The 23,426-nt window shown below is 33.3% G+C and overlaps 4 protein-coding genes across 4 annotated transcripts; 1 reads left to right on the plus strand and 3 right to left on the minus strand.

The window, feature by feature from the left end:
* Positions 1-641: 641 nt before the first annotated feature.
* ELE39_000544 (Vps53-N family involved invacuolar sorting) lies at positions 642-3,488 on the minus strand (the record flags this gene model as incomplete). Its single annotated transcript, XM_067343584.1, has 1 exon — positions 642-3,488. The coding sequence occupies one exon, from the start codon at positions 3,486-3,488 to the stop codon at positions 642-644; it is 2,847 nt and encodes a 948-aa protein (XP_067199225.1).
* Positions 3,489-4,323: 835 nt separating this feature from the next.
* ELE39_000545 (uncharacterized protein) lies at positions 4,324-10,764 on the plus strand (the record flags this gene model as incomplete). Its single annotated transcript, XM_067343585.1, has 1 exon — positions 4,324-10,764. One exon carries the CDS (start codon positions 4,324-4,326, stop codon positions 10,762-10,764), a length of 6,441 nt encoding a protein of 2,146 aa, XP_067199226.1.
* A 167-nt stretch (positions 10,765-10,931) lies between these two features.
* Positions 10,932-13,295, minus strand: ELE39_000546 (uncharacterized protein; the record flags this gene model as incomplete). Its single annotated transcript, XM_067343586.1, has 1 exon — positions 10,932-13,295. The coding sequence occupies one exon, from the start codon at positions 13,293-13,295 to the stop codon at positions 10,932-10,934; it is 2,364 nt and encodes a 787-aa protein (XP_067199227.1).
* Positions 13,296-14,476: 1,181 nt separating this feature from the next.
* ELE39_000547 (large low complexity with signal peptide) lies at positions 14,477-23,281 on the minus strand (the record flags this gene model as incomplete). Its single annotated transcript, XM_067343587.1, has 1 exon — positions 14,477-23,281. One exon carries the CDS (start codon positions 23,279-23,281, stop codon positions 14,477-14,479), a length of 8,805 nt encoding a protein of 2,934 aa, XP_067199228.1.
* Positions 23,282-23,426: the final 145 nt, after the last annotated feature.

The raw sequence follows: 23,426 nt of genomic DNA on the forward strand, positions 1-23,426 counted from the left end.
AATGATATATCATCTCTCTATATCTCTCTCCATCAATTCTTGTTCGTCTCCTCTTTTCAAACATTAGCAGTATATGTTTATAATTGCCAGTGAAAGAATGAACATTCAATTTGGTCGATGTCTCACATTATTATAATACATAGTTTGGTTTACCTTGATTATTATTGAATTTATGAAGAGTATTTTTTTGACTGTTCCAGTTTATTCCAAACTTTATTTTCCAATAATCCAAACGCCTTATAATAATTTAGATTTACATAGACATTTTAAGATTTAAAGGGCCCCTTCTACCAGAAACTTTCATAATTCACCGAAATTATGCATCCAAGTCTCGCTGAATAGAATTTAAAAACTTGTATTTGAGAAGAATCACTGATATTCCCACCTAAGTCAACTGAACATCCTCTGACATGATAGAAATCCACTCGTTCAAGATTGATTTCCATTTGTGTCATCTTTGAAGAAGTGCCGAATGAAAAAAAAAATGGAAAGTCTTTTGTTGGAAGTGTACAAGATGCAAATGTTTGCAATATTTATTTACTTTTTTGTTTATTGAATTTGATGATAATTAATGTTATATTGGTTTTAAGTTTTTACTGTTTTTGACTTTTTCTTGATTATGTTGGGCGAAGTTGCTGATGTTAACCAGTGTTATTTCCAAGTTTTAGAGCCAGATTCACATAGAAAGCTGAGAGTTCGCCTCTTTTGGGCTCGATTTCAAGATTTTTGTACAGCTGTGTCGTGAAATGCTGTATGGAAGTTTTGTCAAGCTGAAAATTATTCATTTGAGCAGCTTTTTTTTGTGCAATACGAAGAAAGACGATGCCTTTGTTAACAATGATTTTTACGTTCTCGACATATGCCCTAGGAACGTAAATTGCTGGAAAGTACGACGGAAGTTCCAGAAAAAGAGAGGATAACTTCTGTTGCTCATTGGCCACCACCTCTAGTGTGCCATAGTGTAGTGGACCTTTGAGAGATATTACAAATTTCCAGTTACTTTTCAGACTGTGCATCATGACCTGGCTTATTATGTTGTATTTATAAATGGTTGGCATGTACTGCGAGTATTGGACATATTGCTTCACCAATGATTCGCCCAAAACCTGAGCCAAACTCGAAGTGCCGTCCGTAAAGCTACTACCTAAAGTCGGCAACTCAGACTCCGAAATGCCCTTTGCCACCATCGTCTCGTTTAGCTTCTGTGTTTTTTTTGTGTACCATTCTGACATGCTCAGTGTTATCGGCCGTGATAGTTCCCTGACTATACAGCCTAAGATTTTTCGTTTCGAGACCCACATATAATTGCTAAAGATGACATTTTGGCCTCTAGGCCTCAGATCTCGGCTGCTAGCATTCGCATTGGCCTCGCTAAATTTTGAAGTATCGACGAGTCGGCTTCCCTTAAACATACATTCCAGTCTTGAATGTATCCATTCAAGATAATCGATCGAACCAAGGGTTGCAGCTAGCCTTCGAGCATTGTATTTTAACTCAGAGTTTATGTGATCATGGGACGTTGAAGTGAAAAGAATTCCTCCTGTAGTTGCGGCAACTTTGCTGGTTTGAGTGGAGACTGTCGTAACCACAGCTTCAACAATGTTTTCAAATGAAGACCCTCCTGAATAGATGTTATTATTTGTAATTTTGTCTAGTGCTCTTTGTATGTTACATGAAGTCACTTTTTGGTCTATATATGTTTGTACTATCTGTAGTATTAGAGTATTGAATTGTAGATAGATATCATCGTAGTCAAGTAGATGTTCAATTTGTTGGAATACCGAGTTAATGAGGTGGGACAGACTTTTAGAGGAGGTCCAGATAAGAGGAATGGTTTCGTATTGTCCTAGGAAATCTGTCTCACGTCTTATTTGTATATTTTCGGTCATTTTTTCATCAGGAGCTAGTTCTCTAGTTACTTTTTTTAATATAGACTCCTTCTCCAACTCCAAGAATGATGTTAAATAAGGTACAAAACATTCAGTTAGTAACCCTTTAATTTGAGGGTATCTTACTCTTCCATCATGAAATGAGAAGGTAGGGTCAAACATTTCTTGTTTAAGTTTGTTTTTAGATGATTCTGAATTGGTGGGGTTTGAAACATTTAAATGTGAGATATATTCATAATCCGTTTTAAATTTATTACCAAATTCTCTGATCGCTTTATTTTTGATTTTAATATTTAGAACTTCTTGAAAGTTTTCCTTTTCCAGTTCTGCAAACAATATTTGTTGATCATATGACTGGGCAAAGCGTGAGGTTATATATTCCTCAAACTGATGGCATTTTGAGCTGTATTCAAAAATAACCTGATGATCCAATAAATGTCCAATATCTCCCAAAGTTTGGAGCAAGTCTTTCCTAGTACATGCAACAAATTTTTCTGTTAATATTGTTTGAAGCTCCCAATTTGTGAGAAAAATTTCCCCAAATTGCTGTTCATACTCTTTCATACACCTTCTATACCACCCAAACCTTCTTTCAATGAATTCTACTCCAGTAGCTGATAAAGTAAGCTTTTCTTTATTTTGCCCAATCGTTTTGTTTTGGGTTCCAAAGAAATTCTCTGTTTGGCTATAACTAAATAGCCTGCAGTAGGGTTCAAGCAATTTTGTGGTGAACATATCCACTATTTCGGCACGGAAGTCATCTCCAATTAATTCCACACAATAGCAACATGATTTCATTTGTTTTCTGAATTCTTCTGGTGCTTCCAAGTGCTGAGGGGGAGTGATTTGAGAATTAATGTTGTCTTGATGATCTATTCCTCCTAAAAACAAAATATATGGATCTATTAATGCAAGGAAATCTTCGGTGATCTGTTGCTTAAGTAGGCCAAAGAGCTTTTCCGTTTCTGATAAACTATTTTGAATTTCTTGACAAACTTTATCTCGCTTGTTTTGGCCTTTAATCTCAATCATAGCTGTGCTATTTTCTTGTTGGCTTTTTAAAAAAGTTGATAAGCCATAGCCCAGAATGAGTATTGGAACCAATTCACTGTATGCCCTGGTGTTCATAAGACTTTTAATTTCATCTCTGATAATATTACCGATACTCAGACTTTTCAACAAATTCACACTACTAGTTAAGTTAATATGAACTTGATCTAATTCGCAAATATTTCCCAAAATAAACTCAACATCTTTTTTAAATAGCTCATCTTGTACTTCTTTCTCTTTAATCTTTGGAATAAGCTCACTTTCAAATATTTTCAAGTTCTCCTCAAATCTAGCAACCAAATTATTTGAAGCTAAATTCCTTAATTCCTTTCCAATATCTGAGTCTATTTCCTCAAGGATCTTGGTCATTTCCCCAATCTTCTCGGGCAAAGAGGACAAGCTCTGTTCATTAGGAAAACTTTCATTGATATAGCTTTCCAAAGTAAAATCCTCACACTCTAACTTATCTAACTTGCTTCCAAATAGTGCAAAAATGAGTCCTTCATCTATAGCCTCGTTCATCTGGTCACACATTTGCAAAACCTCCATGAATCAAACTTTGACATAAAATTAAACTGATACTCATTCACCCCACACTTTTTTTAAAAATTCTTTTCTCTAAATAATTAATTTTCCTTATTAGTGCTTGCTGTTCTTTTTCATCATTTTTTTAGCTGCCCCGCCATAATTTATTACACCGGTACTTGAATTGCTACATGCACAATTTTATTATTGCAAATTGCATGTGGACACATTTTTGTTTTATATACATGCACACCAGATTTCAAACTGCATCTGAAAGCAGATGAGTTTGGGGAAACCGAGTATATTATTCCAGGGAATAAAAGTTGGGAATTAAATAGGAAATTAGAATGTGTGCATATGGAGAAAATGTGGGAAAAAATCGCAGAAATTTATTTGAATTGAGCATTTCAGATAGATATGATTTAAAAAGCAAATAAAATAGAGATTGATTTGATAATTCATGGAATTTTGTGTATTTTCATTATTGGCTTATAAATATTCAGCAATTAATTAATTTTTTTATAGTAATTCTGTACAGTCTACATAATTTAGAGGCTCATTTTGACGTATATATAGGGCTGACGTCATGTCGTACAAAATGATGGAATTAAAGTCATTGTTTAACGATACATGTATGCAAATAAATATATATGAACAAATAAGTACAGGAAGTTAACATAAAATTTGAAGTAAAATTATCGATTGGAAAAGAGAATATTAGGTCAAGCTATAAATTGGGAATGAATTAAGAAAATTTGCGTGAGAAAGAAAATAAGGAACAATAAATTTAGGCTTCAAATATTCGAAAGAAGGGTTGAACGTAAATCAATAAGGGTTGTGAGAAAATCTTTCCTAAGTAATGAAGCAGACTAGATTAATTATTTTAGTTTGTACTTTAATATATCTAAATATTCAAGTTGCTTTGGGTGGTGATGCTCAAACTACTCTTATTCAGCAGGAAAAGCTCTATAAAATAGGGATAGAAGAAAATGAGTACGATAAAGCACTTGATACTGATTGGATTAAGTTCACTCCAGAGAAAAGATGCCAGCTGATAATAGATAAGTTGGAGAATGATGTAAAAAGATCAACTTCAAATGCAAAGGAAAACTTAATAGTATATACAATACTCAGACCAATTCCTGTAGACGATTCTGGTGCATGCTTTAAAAGGATCATATTGTGGCATTATGAAAAGGTGGAATTGATCAAGAGTGATAAAAGTATTATGAATTATGAGGATATAATCCCAGTTAGGCTCTTACTATTGGGTATGTCTCCGAAACAGATTGAAAAGGAACCAAGAGATTTAGCAGAAATTCCAGAATTTTTGGAAATAGCATGCAAGCAATTACTCTCTCAAAAACCAAGAATGAGATGGCCACTATCAGGTGCAAGATACCATCCATATATTTCAAATATTTTAGGCTTTCAAAAAGTCTGGATTTATCGCGTAAGTGAATTATTATCAGCTTGTGCTCAACATACATATCAGTCTTCAAATGGATACGTTATAATGCTTCTTGTTTCAACAGAGCAAATGGTCGATGATAGTATTTTTGGAGATTACCAGAATGCTTGGAAGGGTAGGTATGGCCGAACGAATAAAGAAGAAACCATACTTGATATGGATAATAAAATTAAGAGTACAGTAAAGCCAAACCATACTGTAAGCGAAAGTGCCAACACACGAGAACGTAAAATTATTGATTTTTATGTCCCAGATGGTGCAGAAAAATTAAATACGAACTCCTTTGCTAATTTTCCACAAAAGAGTGTGGTTGATATCGAGGTGATTAAGCCCCCAAATCTTAATCGAGTGGCATATTCTCCAGAAAAACTTCCAGTTTATGAAATTCCAAATTCAGTTACTTCGGAAATATGTCTGGAGGTAGAAACTAAAGAAATTCCAGGACTATCTAAATACAAGCAGTTTCCAATACCAAATTTGAATAATCGTGGATTTTCATCGGTTATTGTTCCTCCAAATAGAATTTTGGAAAGACCAGAATATACTTTAATACAACCAGATGATAGAGCTATTATAAATTTGCACGAGTATAGAAACTTTTGGAAGAGGCCAAATTATGTAAATAAATATAGAGATATCAATTCTCTTTATAACCATTTGGTTGAAAAAGCAAATCTATATTGGCCAGAGAGTTCAAATGATTATTTGGAGTTTGAAAATGAAAATTTTGTTAAGCCCTATCTTCAAAATAAAGTAGATTATTATCAAGTTGATCCAGATCCTCAATTTGTAATTAATCCAAGAATAGGAAGAAATTTAGAAAGCCAGTATATTGGAGGTGAAGAGCCATTAATTCAGCCATTTCATGGTTTTGAACTAGCTGATTCATATGAATATGGATCATCCGAAAATGATCCACAAATTCAGAGGCTTGCATATTTCGATAGCAGTGAGTTGTCTGAAGATGAGAGAGTTATGATAGATGAAAGCCCGGATAAATTCTTTTCATTTCCAGTTCGAAAGGAAGAAGACGGCTCACTTATTTATAGGGATCCTCAATTAAGGGTAGATTTTCAAGGAATGACGGGAAAGAGAGTAAATAAGCAGCCATTTTTGAACTTTGAAGGAGATGAATCATTTCAAGATAGAGATCCTTTCCAGGAAGATGATGATTCAATTCCATACTCAATTTTTAGGGATACTGCAAGGAATGCAGTTGTAAAATGGTATATAGATGATGATAATGAAGGAGATACCCGTTTAACAGGTAAAGACAGAAGAGTATTAAAGAAGTTGTTCTCGTTTATAGAAGATGTTGATCCAGACCATTATAATGAGCTGATTAACAGGGGAGATGATTACATTGTAAGGCAAATAATAAGAATTGGTAAATCTAAGGATAAAAACTTTCAAGATATTTTAGCAGCAAGAAAGAATAGGTCCGGAATAGATGACAATTATTATGGTATCTTTAAGGAAAAGCAAATGCCAACACGAATATTAAAATCTAAAAGTAAAAAAGGCAGGAGTAGAGAAAACAATAAACGAAATCGTGGGAGTAAATCAAAAAAAAGAAATGGAAAAAATGGTAGGAGTGGAGGAAAGGCACGGGGAGTATCCTCGAGAAAAAAGGAAGAATTTTCCAGTATTAGTGATGAATCAGAGTCAGAGTCCTCTGAGGAGATTACAAAAATTCCTAAGGATATATTCATCCAGGATATATTGAATGAAAAATATGACTTCCAAAATATACTGAAAAAGGAGAGATTAAAGAGGCTCCAAAAGATATTAAAGGATGCAATAGCAGCAAGAATGAGTAAAATTGAGAAAAAGGAGAAAATAACCATCCCAACAAAAAATGTTGAGATTTTAAAATCTTCTGTGAAAAATGAACAGAAAATTAGGGATCAATTGGAAAAAGAATACAAGAAAAATTTAGAGGAACATGCAAAAATACTTGATCTTTTGAAGAAGAATCAGGAAAAGTTACGTGAAAAAATGGAGGAAGAACATAAGAAAAAGCAAGAAGAGTTAAAGAAAGAAATGAAAGATTCCGTTAATCAGCTAGAGGCAGCATTGGATATTGCATCAGGAGCTATAGGAGAGATTGAAAAGGAGAAAAGATTTTTAGATGAAAGGCTGAAAAGTTTGGAAGGAGATAATAAACACATTCGAACATTAATCAATATGAAGGATAATTATATAAAGAAGATGGAGAAGAATAGGATTGAGTTGGAAACAAAACAGGAAATTGAGATGAAGGAAATGAAGAAAAATTATGAGAGGCAATTGAGTGAGTTAAGGAAGAATTTGAGTAAAGACGACACAATCTCTGGATTGAGTAGTATGGTGAATAACTTGGAATATGAGGCAAAAAAGAATTTGGAAAAGATTGAAGAAAATGCATTAAGTGATGAGAAGATTAGGCAAGCAATAGAGCAGAGGTTGAAAGATAGAGAAAAACAATTGGAATTAGCATATCAGAAACAGAAACAAAGAGATACTGACTATTTGAACTATGTATTACAAATTTTAGAGTCAAAAGAGTCAGAAGACGCTAGGAAGATTATTGAAGATTTGAAAGGAAGAATTCTGGAATTAGAGGAAAAGCAGGAAGAGTTACAACATACAAGAGAAGAGTTAGAGATGATCAACAACGATTTGATACAAACTGTTGAGGAGCAGAACAAAATAATGGGCGAATTAATGAAGAAGGTAGAGGATTTGAAGATTCAGAAAGAAAAAGCTCAAGATGAGCTAATTTTAGCAAGAGAGAAATATAATGATATTACTCAGGTTGAAAAACGACTGAAAGATCAGCTTGAAGAAATTAAGAAATCAGGAGCTCCATCTGAAGAGATATTAAAACACTTACAAAAGTCTTTGGATATTGCTGAGAGGGAGAGAATGCTAGCATCTGAAATTGTTAAAAATGCTGAGTTGAATTATGGTAATAGTGAAAATAATGTCAAAATAGCAATGGAAAAACTTGAAAAGATGAAAATGAAAGCTGGGAGTCAGAAAGAGTTTGAGAGGGAGTTGAAGACTGAGATAGAGAAACGCTTGAGTTCAAACAAGAACGCTTTGGTTATGTCTGGCCAGGGAGAAGGTGACCAAGGAGAGTATTTAATGAGTACTGAAATAAAACCATTAAATAAAAAGGAGTTGGACGAATTGAATAAGTTAAGGAGCTTGGGATTAGATGAGCTCTCAGATGATGAAAAGAAGAAGCTGTTGATTTTGGGCCAAAGACAATTAGCTACTATGGAATTATCAGTAGTTTCTACATTCGGAGAGTTAAATAAACAGATATCTAAAGTAATGGATAATGATGAAATTGAGAAAAGTAAGGTCTTATGGAGTCAAGTTTCTGACTCATCTGTAAATAGAATGGAAGTTGAGAATTCTCTGGGGGAAATTTTGTTAGAGAAAATTGAAGGCCAAGAACAGTCTTTGAACAATATGAAGAGTTTGTTAGAGGAAACTCAAAATACAATTTCTGAGTTGAATAAGCAGTTAATTCTCCAAAGAGAATTATCAGGTGAAGCAAATCATTATCATCAAAATGAAATAGATAGCAAATTAAAAGAAAAAAGTATTGGGATTTCTACTGATCTTCATATTTATGATAATAGTAGTAGTGGGAAAAAGGCGAAAGGAAAAACTGAATCTATTGAAAATTATGAAAATGACGAAAGTTCAAATAAGGTATTTGAAGAAGTTAGTAATGATATTATTATGACTGGTGAAGAAAAAGTGGGAGATATTGGTGAAAAGATGAAAAGTAAGGACTTAACAAGTAGCTCTATTGGAATTGAATCTCCTCCATTGCCAGGACAAGGATTAGATGAAAATGACTTTAAGGAGCAAGTTGATTTCTATGTTCAGGAAGAGGAGGAAAATGAGAAGGGTCAAGGTTTTGAGAATTTACAGTTTAAGAAGGAATTAAAAAATAAGATTAAAGAGATTAGTGAAAAAAGTAATCAGCCAAAGAAAGAAAATAATATGGAACAAGAGGATTTATCTGACAAACCTTTAGAGAGTAAAAACGCTGAACAAGATTTTGAGAAGAAAGAGGAACAGTCACAGAAAGAAGTTTCAAGGAAAAGAATTGAATCAGTTTCATCAAGTTTGGGTAGAAAAGAGCGTGTAAGTTCTCCATTATCAGCTCAAAAAATGATGAGTGATTTTCCAGAACTAAATTTGAAAAAAACTCTTGTTGGGGATACTATTTATGAAAAGAATGTAAATCAACATAATCATCCTTTAGAAAATAATAGTACTGGTGGTGATGGTTTTTCAAATTGTTTGTATATGTTACATGATGTTCAAAATGAAAGACCTCCATCATCTGGAATAACTTGTGAAAACATTATTAATACTATTAAAAGAAATTTGGATTTATTCTCCCAGTCTTTTGATTCTGCGAAAACACAGACTCGAAATGAAGTTATGACAAGAACTGTATTACCAGGAATGCAATATGATGAATGTTATAATTCCACAATGATTGCTTTTGAGGATTTTCAGGAAAAAATGACTGAAAATGGAGTCTTTGTACGTGTTTTTGTATTATTAACCGATTTTATGGATACTTTAATGATTGGAGATATTAGTCGAACTGGATATATTATGAGTAATATACCACTTGTAATTTATAGAGTATTGGGAGATACAATTAATGGAGAAAATAAAAATGAAAAAGATTCTTTAAATAATTATCAAAGTTTAGATGCTATAGAAACTGTAATTAGCAATTTCCCATCAGAATGGATACATGAACATATGAGAACTTGTAAAGAAATTTTATCAGGAAAAAGTTTGGATGATATTACAAGATCTAGAAGTATATCAAGTCCTAGTATATTTTCACCAATAAGATCACCATCTTCTTTAAATAGGAATTATAGTCAACAAGGATTAAAAAACTTGCCACCAATATTTTTAGCAAATATTGAAGTATCACCAAGACCTGATAAAGAGCCTTGTATTCGAATTATTAAGAGAATTAAACAGAGAATATCAGAAGTTAATGGATTATTGATAAAAAAAAGAGAGTTGCAAGAGAAATTGAAGATTAAAGATGCTCAAGAAAAGCTCTTTGTATTCACTTTTGAGGATACTTTACCATATAATTTATCAAATCAAGGTACTTCTCAGTATTGTGAAAAGTATTTATCAGAGTTATTTATTAAAATGAACAATATGGAATGGAGAGCAAAACCAAAAAATAACTCTTTGGTTAGGTTAATCACAATTCCAACATCTTCTGATCCTTCAAAAGTTAATGTTCAAGATGAGAGCCAAATCAATTTGAATGAATGGAAGAAAGAAGCTTTAAGATTGACTTTTGATTCATCAATTACAAATGAGTGGATGGGAAATTCCTTAATTGAGTATTTAACCAATAAAAGAATTACAAAGAATTTTGGATTTTTATCTAATGAATTAGCAAAAACCCTTACAATTAAATTATTGGATACTATTAGTTTAAAGGATGAGATTAGTAAGGAAATCCTATTGCAACATGGATGGGGTATGGGATCGGGATCAGGATCAGGAACAGGAACAGGATCAGGAACAGAATCAGATGGGGGAGTATTAAGTAGGATATTTAGTAATATTCAAGATACAATTTCATCAACAAATAATGGAAATATAATAAGTAATAAAGAATTTAAAACAATTCCTGGTGTTATTTTAATAATAAGGACTAGTGATAATATTCCTCCGAATACTATGATTAATCCTTTATTGTTGTCTCTAAAACCGGATGAATCTCCTTACATGATTGAAACAGTTAAAAGTAAAAATAAGGTTCAAGAATAATAATAATAAAATTTTTATTATCGTTACTATTATAATCTTTCCAATTTAGATGAAAAATAGGCTTTATTCAAAAAAAAGTTATCTTTATATGATTAATTAATTAGAAATTAAAGTTATATTAGTTTTGAACATTCTGGGTTTTAAATATAAGCTTTAATTTGATTTTATTATGATTTCTTTTTTCTTTGTAACTTTAATACTTTCTTAAGTCTCTTATAATTCTTTTTAAAGGATTTCTTTTCAATTACCATCATTGGAATGATCATCATTTGAATATTATTATTAAGTGTTTTAGTCCTTAAACCATTTAACCATTCATTGATTATATCCATATCTTTTGGAGAATTAACATTATTGATAGTAACTAGCCTTTTTTGTCCTTGTTTTTTTTGCTTTTTATTTGTAGTAAATCCCAATAATTCACTTTCTTTTAACAATAAATCATTTTGATCAACAGTTTCTGTACCACCATTTTTCTTTAAACAAACCAAAGTAATTCGGATTAACTTAATCTTCTTTAAATCCATTAAGAGGCGATTACAATCACTTACTCTGGTTAAGAAGCCAAAAGGAAAAGCTTGTTGCAATATTATTACCGGTGAAGTATTATTAAAGGACTTTTGAAAACGATATTTCAAAGCATCAAATGATCTTGCATAATTATTAATGATTGAAAGATTGTATTTATATAGTCTTGATCCATACCATATACTCTTTAATATACGATATCCATTCAAAGTAAAAATTGGCTGGTCCCATCTCTCAATCATATGACCAAATAACTGATCACTATGTTTTTGGTCACATCCATATTTTTCATTTCCTATAGTAACAGGAAATAGAATGAATTTAGAAACATTAGTAACGGGAGAAGACTTTAACATTGCAATTGCTACTCTGTTTAAGATATTAGCAACAGAGTAATTTGGAACATTACCTACAATACATGTAGATATTCTTTGCCTGTGCTTTAATATCTTAAATATTCCAGAAACTAAACACATCCAAAGATTTTTTAAAACACTTAAATACACATGAATAGTGTCAACATAGACCAAATTAAATCTTGGATCTTTTTGATATTGTGATTTCTTCATTTGCTTAAATATCTTTTTAAAGCTTTTATACTTGTACTGTTTTTTTTGTGAAACCTGGTCTTTAATCATTTCTTCAATAGCAGTATCATCCATAGGCAAGTTAATGGAATTTACGGGAGATTTTTGATATCCAATAAACAATACTCTCTTGCCTCTAGTAAATTTTAACCTTCTTCTAACTTTTTTAATACTTTTACCAACAGATTTAGTTAATATTTGAAAGTCTTGTTCAGTTGGTAAATAACTTCCCAAAGCTGTGAAAGGTATTGAATTAAACTTTTGCTGTATTGCGTTTGTTTCTTTTTTAATTCTACGTGGTAATTTTTCATAATATCTGGAAGTGGATGCATATTTTGAATATGTAACATAGTTCATATAACACAACTCTAGGACTTTATTCATGCTATCAATATGTAGAACAACATCCTTAACCTTGTGATCATATCTTTTCCACTGGCGCTTTGAGAAGAATTCACTCATTGATAAAAGCTGATATCTATCTAATTTAGATTGATCATTTGCATCCACCTTTAATCCATGTTTTTTGTTTTCCAAATCCAATTTTTTAAACTTTTTTAACAATTTCTTTCTCCTTTGCTTACTCAACTTATTCAAGCTTTTATTCTTGGTTTTTCTTATAAAAATATCATACTTATTTTCTGGACATTCTTCTTCTACCTTGCCAGTCATCATTAGATAGAGTCCACTTGGTGATATTGTTGCTGCTGGTCTTTCTCTTATTTGAAGAAATGTATTTCTTTCTCTGGCAGGTATTTTGTCAATGGGATCAAAGTGAACCAAAGACCTTGGAACATAGTTCATTATATCAGCTGCCATAACTCTCTGATCCTGATCAAATTTTGGCATTTTCTTATGATACTCATACCTTAAATTTTCTTCCTTTTTGGCAACTGCTGGGGTATTCAATTGATCATAACTTCCCTTATCGTATACTATATTTTTGTCTTTAACTAGAACACTGACTGGTGTCTTTGAATAGTTTTCGTACTCATAAGACATCAATTCTTTAGGAGACTCCTCATAGTATGTAAAGCCTTCCCCTTTATAGTCTTTCTCAGCCTGGTTTGGACTTTCTTTACTTTGATCAGAGCTTTCACCTGAAGGTATAGTTTTCTCATTTCTTTTTCCATTCTCTTCACGGCTAGCTGAAATTGAAGATCTTTGGTCCATTAAAACATTTTCTGTTTCCACTGCTGAAAGCTCAGACTCATCATCAGAGCTCATATCAGCGTACTCAACAGAGCTCCTTCTACTTTCTGAACCCGTTTTGTTGTTCTCTACGTGAATATCCACTTTATTTTCCGATCCTTGTAACATTTTGTTATTTTCAAGTTGAAAACCACTCGTAGACGATTCTGCCCATCCTATTATTAATATTATATTAAATAATATTAATATTAATCTTGACTTCATTCTATCTTTATTCTTACTTTCTTTTTCATTCACATTTAAAACTGAGTTTATTTATATTATTCCAGAAGAAAAAAAAATTTAACTCTTTGTTGAACTTGAAAATGGTTTATTATAGTTATGATGGACTTATGCCCAAATTCAATTTAAAATTATTAAATATATTTTTATCAATATTAAATTACCAATTAAATATTAATTTGCTTCATAAAAATTGTGTGTACTGTACTCTCACAATTTATTTTTTTTAATTAAAATACACAATATACACATACTCACTTAATTTTTTTCTTCCTTTATTATTTGAAAAAAACTTAATTATGCAGTTTCTGAATCTCTAAATGCACCAATTGATCAAAATATTGAGTAGCTTCTAGCATATTTCTTAAGTGTAACATTTTAATTTATACTGCTTTTCGCAATAAAGGTGCACATACAAATTGCCATTTATTACATAATAATTTCTTACTGAAAAAAAATTCGAATTCTCCAATATAAAAAACTATGAATACTCAGTCAAATGATTAACTATTCAATTTTGAACATTAAATCACTTTTTGAATTAATTTTCATGTTTTTATTCTGTTTAAATTCCCACTTGCTTATATCCTTGCATGCACACAACTCATCTTTTTTTAATATAAAGTTAAATTGGGCAAAAATGGCATGTTTCAAAAAAAAAATAGAATTTTACTCAAATAAACCATTCATCTTTATTGATTGTAATTCCTTCAAAACAGTTTTCAAGTTTTTGTTTCACAATAATGAAAAAAATAAAATCATTCGATTAAAAACAGTAAAAAAATTATAACACAAAAACTCACATTTTTCATGATATATATTATCTATTTAAAAAAAAATTTTTGTTTTTGTCCATATTGACTGAATAAATTGAATACCGGCAAAAAGTTTGCATATTTGCATGTATGAATGTGGTTTGTAATGGAAAGGGGGCCAGTTGTGGGGGGGGGGCGGGATGATTTACGATTAAGGAAAATGGTGAAATTAAAAATTAATTAAAATATAAGTCTATATTGGGTTTATTAAAAGATTAATTAGTGAATTAATCTAGCAGTTGCTGTCAATTTGTAGCAATTTGGCAGCAAATATATTGTTTCCCCAAAATCCTTCAAAAAAGAGAAGGGAACTATAATGAATCATTATTATAGGTTAGACATGCTGCTCTAAATGTTATTAGAATGCTTAATATTCTTTTTTAAAGCCTTATTCATAGCTTTTCTGTCAGATTTGCTAGTTTTTAAGTTATTGTCAACGAAAATTGGAAGAATAATCATTGGAACGACAGATGGTTGTCTAGAGGCTCTGGCGATTGAGTCAAGTAGGAATTTTCTGGTTTGAAGTGAATTTACACCCTTAATTTCTAACACTGGCCCTTCGTGCCTTCGGGATTTGAAATTCTTAAAACTGTAAGGGTTGGTAAAGAAACTCTGGATTCTCTTTATTTGCTCATTCAAAAATGATTTCATATTCAAACCAGAATTAACCGTACTGTCGTTAATTAATAAGATAAAACCTGGTTTAAGTTTGTTTCTGTACGATCTATTCTTCAAAGATGGCTTATATTTATTCTGAATCTTTTTAACAAGTTTTTGAGCTCTAGAGTATCCTTTTATATACAGTTGAGGGAACGACATAGGAATTACAACAGACCTTGGGCCATTTGCCTTGAGTGACCGAATATCCAGCTCTCTAGAATTCATCAAATAGAGTTTGAAAATAGATTCACTTAAATTAGACAATTTATTATTATATCTTTCTTTGACTTGTTTAGAATTCTCAAATTTCATTTCAAACTGGAGTTTGCTAAATTCTAAGTCAGAAACTGCCGGTGAAATAGCGTCTTCTGGTATTTGGAGATCGAAATTCTTATTAGCATTTCCAGATTCTGAGAGTCTAAGCTGTTCACTTAAGTTCTCCTTTCCTACTCTTATCGGAATGATTAAGAATTTTGCCATAGACAAGTCTGGACTCATCTCCAAATACTTTAATGCTACTCTGTAAATCTTTTGGGCTGCATTGTGGCTTCTAACTCCACCAACAATACAAGTTCCTAACCTTGTCCTCTTTGACTTGCTTGTAGTTATATTATTTAATTGAAGGGCTCCCTTGACACACAAGGCCAAGTCAATTAATGGAATAACTAGCATTCCCTGGTTATATTCAACATTCATGGAATGCTCTACAGAAGAGAGACTCTTCTTTTTACCGGAGAAGTCACCCAAGCTTGCAAAGCTATTGGGTAATTTCTTCTCTGTGACAGATCTGGTTGAAAATGCTAAAATCATTACTCTTCTTGGAGAATGTGACTTTTGTTTCTTAACTGCTTGATGCAATAACATTCTCTGGAATAAGTTTAATCCTCCCATATTTGGAATATAGCTTTGAGGGGAAACCAATGGAAGTGCAACCCAACGGTGTTTGTCCATGGCTTTGTTCCAACCCTTCAAATCTGAGAACTTATCAATATACAACTTAGCAACCTCACCTGGAAAAGTGATCTGCTTTAGGAATGATTTGAGATATAGATTTTTAACTTTTGAGACTCTTTTTGAAAATCTTCTTAAATCTAAAGGACGGCTTCTTGATTCTGAAGCATCTCCATAAATTTTCTCGCATCCCAACTCTTTCATCTTTAGTTGATTTGCAATATCGTTACATTCCTCAAACATTTGAGAAGAAATGGAAATGGGATTAGCTTCAAAATTCTCTTTTTCTAAGCTCTGTACAAAATTATCAGAGTATAACTTCTTATCATAGCTACTTAGTGATGGATCCAGGTATCCAAAGTTCGTAATTTCTTTACTTTTTGGAGTTAGATTTTGCATATTCTTCAATTTTTCCACTGATTCCACTGGCTTTGGAATATTGCTTCTATCCATCATTGGATTTTCTATTATCATATTATTCAGCTTGTTTATCACTGAATCATCATCGTCAGAAACTTCTTTCAGAATTAATTTCTTTGAAATTTCCATTCTTGGATCAGTCATCAATGTTGAGAGAATTTCCTCTCTTGAAGCTTCTCTCTCTATTTCAAATCCATCCAAATCATTATGTAAACCTTCAAGTTCTTTATCTGAATTAACGCTAGTTTCTGTTTCATTCATAAATTTCAGTTTATTAGAATATAGATTATTTTCTAAACATTGGCCCATATCATAAAGCTCTTCTTCTGAGTACTCTGGCTTTTGAATTAGCATGACTTCTTCACTACTCTCGGGCAGATCATCATCAACAAATGATTTCATCATTATAGTCTTTGATGAATTCTCTTTACCCACACCGGTCTTCTCTTCATCATCTAGTAAAACAGAAACCTCGTGCTCTTCATCCAAATAGTTACCAAGTTTACGCTTTCTATCTAAAATTTGCCTTCTTCTTCTATTTGTGGGGGTATCCAATCCTTCATACATAGATCTTCCTGTCATTTCTGGATCGTAACTCCAATAATGATAATCCGGAATACTTGGCATTCCAAAGGCTTTTCTCCTATTATTCACAAAGTCTCTCAAATCTCTATCATATTGAGACATTTCTGGAGCCTTGTAATATCTAGGAGTAGGAATTATAGAATTTCTCAATATCGGATGGCCTAATAATGTTTCAGAGTATTGATCTTCGAATGGAGAAGGAGGTTTGGAGATCTGCGAAGCTCCATAGGCGTCTGGAACTGTACTATATCTTTTAAATGGATACATTTTAATTGGATCTATAATATTACCACTCCTTCTATCATTTAATTGGTAGTAATCTCTCGGAATAAATGTTGAGAAATCATCAAACTCTGAAAACTCATCACCAGTAGTTTCTCCATTTTTTGAGTAATCTAACTCATAATCTCTCATATAAGGAAGTGCTACCATTCTCCTTTGACGATTTCTCTTCAGAGGCTTTCTACTGTGAGGATCTGTTATATCCAAGCTTCCCAAACTTCCGTCAAAGAGATTGTTCTGCTTTGGAATACCCAAATCATCATATATTTCTGATAAAGCATCCCTACAACCTTGAGGACCTTGGTCCATCAAATATGTGATCTTTGAAAGCCTTTCTGGTGATAGATCTAATCCTGAATAAGATCTATTTGGCCTATAGATTCCTTTATTATTATCTTGCAAATCTTTATCCAAATCAGTACTCTTCAAAAAATATTCTAAGGCTTGAGGAGCCTTATTTCTCTTTAAGAGCCTATTTACTGTCTTAATGTCTTCATCATTTAACAATGCTGGTAATCTTCTACTTTCTCTTTGAATTGGGTGTTTTGAATGTTTTGATTTTTCTTCTCTTGATGCACGTTTGTTAGGGATCTTCAGTACATTCAATAGCTTTTTCAAAGCTCTTTCATCTCCGTTCTTTTTTTCCCTTAGAGCTCTAATCTCATTAACTATTTTTGGCGTGATATACCTCCTTAGTTCCTTCTGAACAGGCTCTTGCCCAGATAAATCAATATCCAAATTATCCAAAAGCTCTTCCAAAGCCTCTTTTGGACCCAACACATCTTTTAACTTTAGAATATACCTGGAAAATGTTGGTGTAACAGGTTCCAAGTCATATGGACGGCGAGACACATTTTCCCTTTGTCTTCTTTTTCTATTCTTTCTCTTCTTCCTCGATTTTTTTCCTTCAGGCTTGGATTCTGAGCTATCTTCAATATTGTTTTCCAATTCGTCCAATAGATAATCTAGAGCATTCTTTACTCCATTCTCCTTATCTTTCAGCAGGAAATTCATTCTCTTGATGACCTTTGGATCAATTCCCAAGCTTAATAAAGCTTCCTTTTCTTCCTTGCTCTTTTTTAAGTCCTTCTTTCTACGTGAATTCTTCGCATTCTTCTTTTCAATCTTACTCTTTTTCTCACTCAACTTTGATTTGGCTTGTTTTGATTCTAAGTTCTTTATTTCTTCGTCAATAAAACTATCCCATTCACTCAAACTTATTTCTTCTTCTTCTACCTGAGAAGCCTCTAGATCGTTATTCTCATTTGAAGTTGAAACTTCTGAATCAATACTATCACTTACATTGCTTATGGAACCGTTCTTGTTTTTCTTTATACGGACAATCTTCAAAGGCTTCAGATTTGATTTACGATTATTAACTTCTAAGAGATTGCTGTCTTCAGACTTTTCTTGGCTACCCTCTGATATCGGCATTTCAGGTTCATTGTCACTCTTTTCGAGCTCACTACTCATTTGCTCTGAATCCTGAAGCATATCTGAGCTAAAGTCATCGCTTAAATCAATGAAATCATTTAAATGGAGCTTTTTTATAAGAGTCTTTAATGCTTCCAAATCCCCAGAGTCGTCATTCAAATCTCTCCTCATTCTTCTAACCTCAGAAAGGTCATGATTATCCACCTTAATCTTCTTGTTTGCCTCTCGCATCTTGTCTAAACTCAATAAACCACCTAAATCACCCTTTTCTAATTTATTACCTCTTTTTTGCTTGTTCTTCATTCCATTTCCTTTCTTTCCTGTGTCTACGAGATCTAGTATTTCATTTTCAATACTTAATGGGACTCTTGGATCCAAGTCATCGTCATATCCTGCTGCCATCAATATTCTTTTAGCTAAAGGACCTAATTCCTCAAGGTCTTCATCCTCTTCATAGGATCCAGATTTGGACATTTCAGGCGTTTCAGATTCACCATCTAAGTTTGAGCTTTCATCCTGGTTCGAACCTATCTCCATGCTTGAAATTTCAGACAAATTCTCAGAAGTCTCAACTTCATCATCTCCGGGATGTAATTTGAAGGTTACTCTTTTTCCTTTCTTATCTTTTCCTTTCTTCGACTTACCTTTACCTCTTCGTTTCTTTGAAACCTTTCTCTTGTTTTTATTTTTGCTTTTCCCTTTTATATCTCCAATCTCTATTATACTGTAGTCCTCAGTGTCATATTCACTTTGATGTCTGGGTCTTCCTTTGCTACTTAAAGATTTACCACCTTTTAACTTTACTCCTTTATTGTGGCTACCTTTCTTATTATTTCTCCTTTTAGATTGCAGCTCTTTAACTATTAAATCAATAGAGGAGTCGATCAAATCATCTTCAAGTGAATCGTCCCAGCGCCTTCCAATAGTATCATAGTAATACCATAATGGCCTATCATTTCTTTTAGATTTCGACTTGGAAGAATTGCCTTCCTTGAGTTTTTTCATGTAATTCCAATCGTCATCGTTCGATCTTCTTAAATAGTCCAAGTCACTAACACCATACCCAACCTTTTTCTTTTTAGGCCTATAGATACCTTTGCCGTCTAAAACATCCAAAATGGAACTTTCATTCAAATCATAATAGTCCCTGATTATTTCCATGGGATCTTCTTGGCCAAACTCATTCACCTTGTGGGACTTTGGATATCTTTTGTAAATGTCTAGTTTGCCGTTTCTTTTTGCTTTACCTGGTCTTCCATATCTATTTAAATCATCCTTATTCATCCCCAAAATCCTTCCAATTAAATATGGATTTCTTTCGTTGAACCCTGATGATTCTTGCAAAAAGTCACTCTGTGAAATGCTTAAAGGAGATTTGGCATCAATATCATCGTCATTAAAGACGTACCTCCTTATTGGGTTAAAACTTGGATGTTGAAGTTTCCGATTCTTATTCGGCCTCCAAATATAGTTGGCAGGGTAAATCCCTGTATTAATATCGGAGTACTTACCTTCTGGAATTTTATCAAAGTAAATATTTTTAATGCGTATTGGCAAAGTTCTGGAAGATGGATAAGATCCCAACATTTCCAAATTAAGGTCGTCATCATCATCATCAACATCAAAATAACCTGCCTCAGGAATTCCCAGAGACTCTACATCATATATTGAGTCATCACTAATATCCTGAAGTTCTAGGCTAAGAATTCCCTCTGTATCTCTTCCTGTGGGATCTAAAAACACCTTTCTGACGGAAGGCTTGCCTTCAATTATTTCACTTGTTGAATCTGATTCAATTGCAAATTCAAGTCTTTTTTCACGGTCTCTTTGTTCCTCAGTACCAAAGTACCATATAGGCATTTCTGGCCTGGAAAATCTGAGCCTATGTTTTCTTCGTCGACCACGAGGAAACAGTGAGCCATTCCTGTTAATGCCGTTATATTCATCTAACTCTTCCATTAATTCGATTTCTCTATTTTCCGCATCCCTGAATAACTCTCTTAAATAGTTGACAGTTTCTCTATCCCAACCATCCAGGTTCAATCCAACTTCAAATAGATTTTCCAGACCAGCATTCAAGTAAGGGTTTAGTTTATGAGATTTATATCCAAGATTTTGTCCCATTCGTTCATAAATATCAGTAATGAACTTGTCCAAGTTTTGATCTGATGGAATTTCTGAGAAATACCACTTACTACCCGGGTATTTTTCATCTTCTTTTGCGAGATCATGTACTGATCTTGGGATGAATTCATTCAATACTTGGATTGGTAAAACTAGTCCATCGTCGGAATAAATTGCTTCTCCTACTCTATCTCTCAGCCATGGATATTTAATTAAGAGTTTCTCATTAAAATCTGGATCTCCATAATTAGCCTCTTCAATTAATCTGAGAGCATCATCTCTATCTAAAGACTCTAGCCAAGAATATTTGTCGGTTGATATTCCTTTACCAAAGGTACCCCGAGTACGATATTCCATCCAAGAAGGTTTATGCCTTGGAGAGTAAGCTGATCCTTCGTTACGCCTGGATTGTATATTTTCAAGTACAAAATCATCCAGATCGTCGTAATGGCTAAACCTGGGATGAAACTTAAGGAGCTGTATTTCTGGAACTCTGAAATCCCCATGAAATTTATCCTCGGGAAGCATATCTCCAACCAAGATAAGATGTTCAATATCTTCCGGATATTCTCCACTGAAAACTCCCTTATTCCTTAAGTCAGTAAATTTGGGGGCAAAGCTGTAGTAAGAGTACTCTTCTCCCATTTTATTCTCAGGACTTGTTTCTCTACCCATAATTCCCCTAATAGCTTCTTCCTCACCCCACTCTCCAAGAAGTCTAATCTCATCGTTCCAGTCTCCATGAAGTTTGTCATCATCCCAGAATGTGCCTCTCTCAATTTCTTCTCTCCATTTTCTCTTCAGTTTTGCTCTCTCTTGTGGCTCGATTTCCTCCCATCGATACAGACCTTTTGGTAGCTTTAGCATATACTCTAAAGGAATATCACCCTCATTCTTCACAGTCAGGAGAGGCATTTTATTTGCATCCCTGTATATCAACATCAAATCTACAGGATCCATAATATCTTCGAATTCTCCGCTTGGTCTTCGGCCTCTTTTTATATCTCTCAAAGCATTATCCCTCAGCCTTAAAATTTTATCCCTTTTATTTGCTGGATACTTTGAAAGAACTCTTTCACCAATAGTAGTTAGATACGGATCTCCGTTAATGTCCTGAATTAGGTCGTAGCCTCTTCTTCTTACTCTTCTGTTCCTCATCCTGGGTGAATCATTCAGCTCATCTAAATCTCTTCTTCTTCTTTTTCTGGGGCCTGATCTAGATAAATCCAAACTATCATCAAGACCATCCTCACCTTTAGGTCTCCTACCTCTTTTTCCTCGCCCATTAAATACTGGCTCTTCATCTTCATCAAACTGATCCCTAGCCCTTTGTCTTCTTCTACGATTCATTAGAGTTGATCTTTTATCTAGAGGTTCAAAACTTTCGTTTTTTTTAGATCTCCTCGGATTTCTTCTAGAAAACTTATTATCTCCATGTTCATTATCAAGAATCTGTTTCGTTCTTGGGTGTCTATCTAGCCATTCCTGTTTTTCATCATCAGTAAAGGTTTCCCACTTCTTTGGAAGTTTGGGTTTTTTTGGGCGTCTTTTAGAGCGTCTCTTGTTTTTTCCTTTACCATCTTCATTCTCGCTACCCTCGCCTTCTTCACTTCCAACACTTGGCTCACTTCCATCTGAATCTTCTCCAGTATATTCGTACTCTGTTCCGTTTGGATCTATACCATCTATATATACGTTTTCTGTTCCTGAAAACCCATCGTCTCCTGCCTCGCTGATGTATTTTTCTTCAAAATCTGAGTTGCTTCCATTTTCACTAACATACCTTATACTACCTTCATTATCATTTTCATTCCCATCCACATATTCATACTCTGTTCCTGGGTACTCTTTTGAATTCTCACTCCCATCTCTATAAATATAGCTTGGGGCATTGTCATCCGCATTCTCATCCATGATCATATAACTCATTCCAGGGTCACCATTCTCTGACTCGCTTTCCAATTTATAACTATAATCGTTTTTCCCTTCAGAGCCATCATCCACATAATTGTAGCTATAGCTTTCCATGTTTGGATCATTCTGCTCACTTATTGCTTCATATCCCATATCCGATGGCCCAAATCCTTCAGAATCGCCCTTGAATTCGTATTCTGTCCCTTCACTATCTCCTTCTAAGACGCTAAGTACCTCGGTCTGATCTTCTGACATATCTTCACTCAACGCTCCTTTACCTAAAGAAGGATCTTCATCAACTGAATCTCTGAAATTTAACTTGTTATTTTTTAGTGGACTCCCTTTGTTCTTTGTTAGGGGTATTACTGCATCTGGTAGCTTATAATCAGCTGGAGTCTGAGCAACTGCAGACACCTCCGGAGCTTTCCCCGGTTCTTTGGATACCTTTGATTCATCATTTGGATTATCAGCCTTATCATCAAATTCAGAATTTGGGTCACCTTTAATATTCTTCATGCTTGGGTTCACTACATTATATCGTCTCCATTTATCAGTTCCATCATAATACTGTTCTAATAAGCTTAAAGTGTCTTTAACGCCTTTATCATAAGTTCTCCCAAGACCTTCTGCTGAGCTTCTTGTTGTAATTCCCGGCCTTGATACTACGGGGTCCCCACCATTTCTATTAGGCCCATTATTACAATCTACCATACTTGAAAACAATGACGTTAAAATTAAAATTAAACTCAATTGAGAGTAGATGCGACCTCTTACTGCCCTCATTATACTCTCAATATTGTTAAACACTAAAAATACTTAAAACTTAAAATTCAGCCAATCCGGCTTTTATTATGATTAATAATCAATATGATTAATCTGAAATTGATTATTTATTGGTATATATTCAAATACATAATATCACTTCATC

Source organism: Cryptosporidium sp. chipmunk genotype I, assembly GCF_004936735.1.
Source record: "Cryptosporidium sp. chipmunk genotype I strain 37763 chromosome Unknown contig_13, whole genome shotgun sequence".
Lineage (NCBI taxonomy): Eukaryota > Apicomplexa > Conoidasida > Eucoccidiorida > Cryptosporidiidae > Cryptosporidium > Cryptosporidium sp. chipmunk genotype I.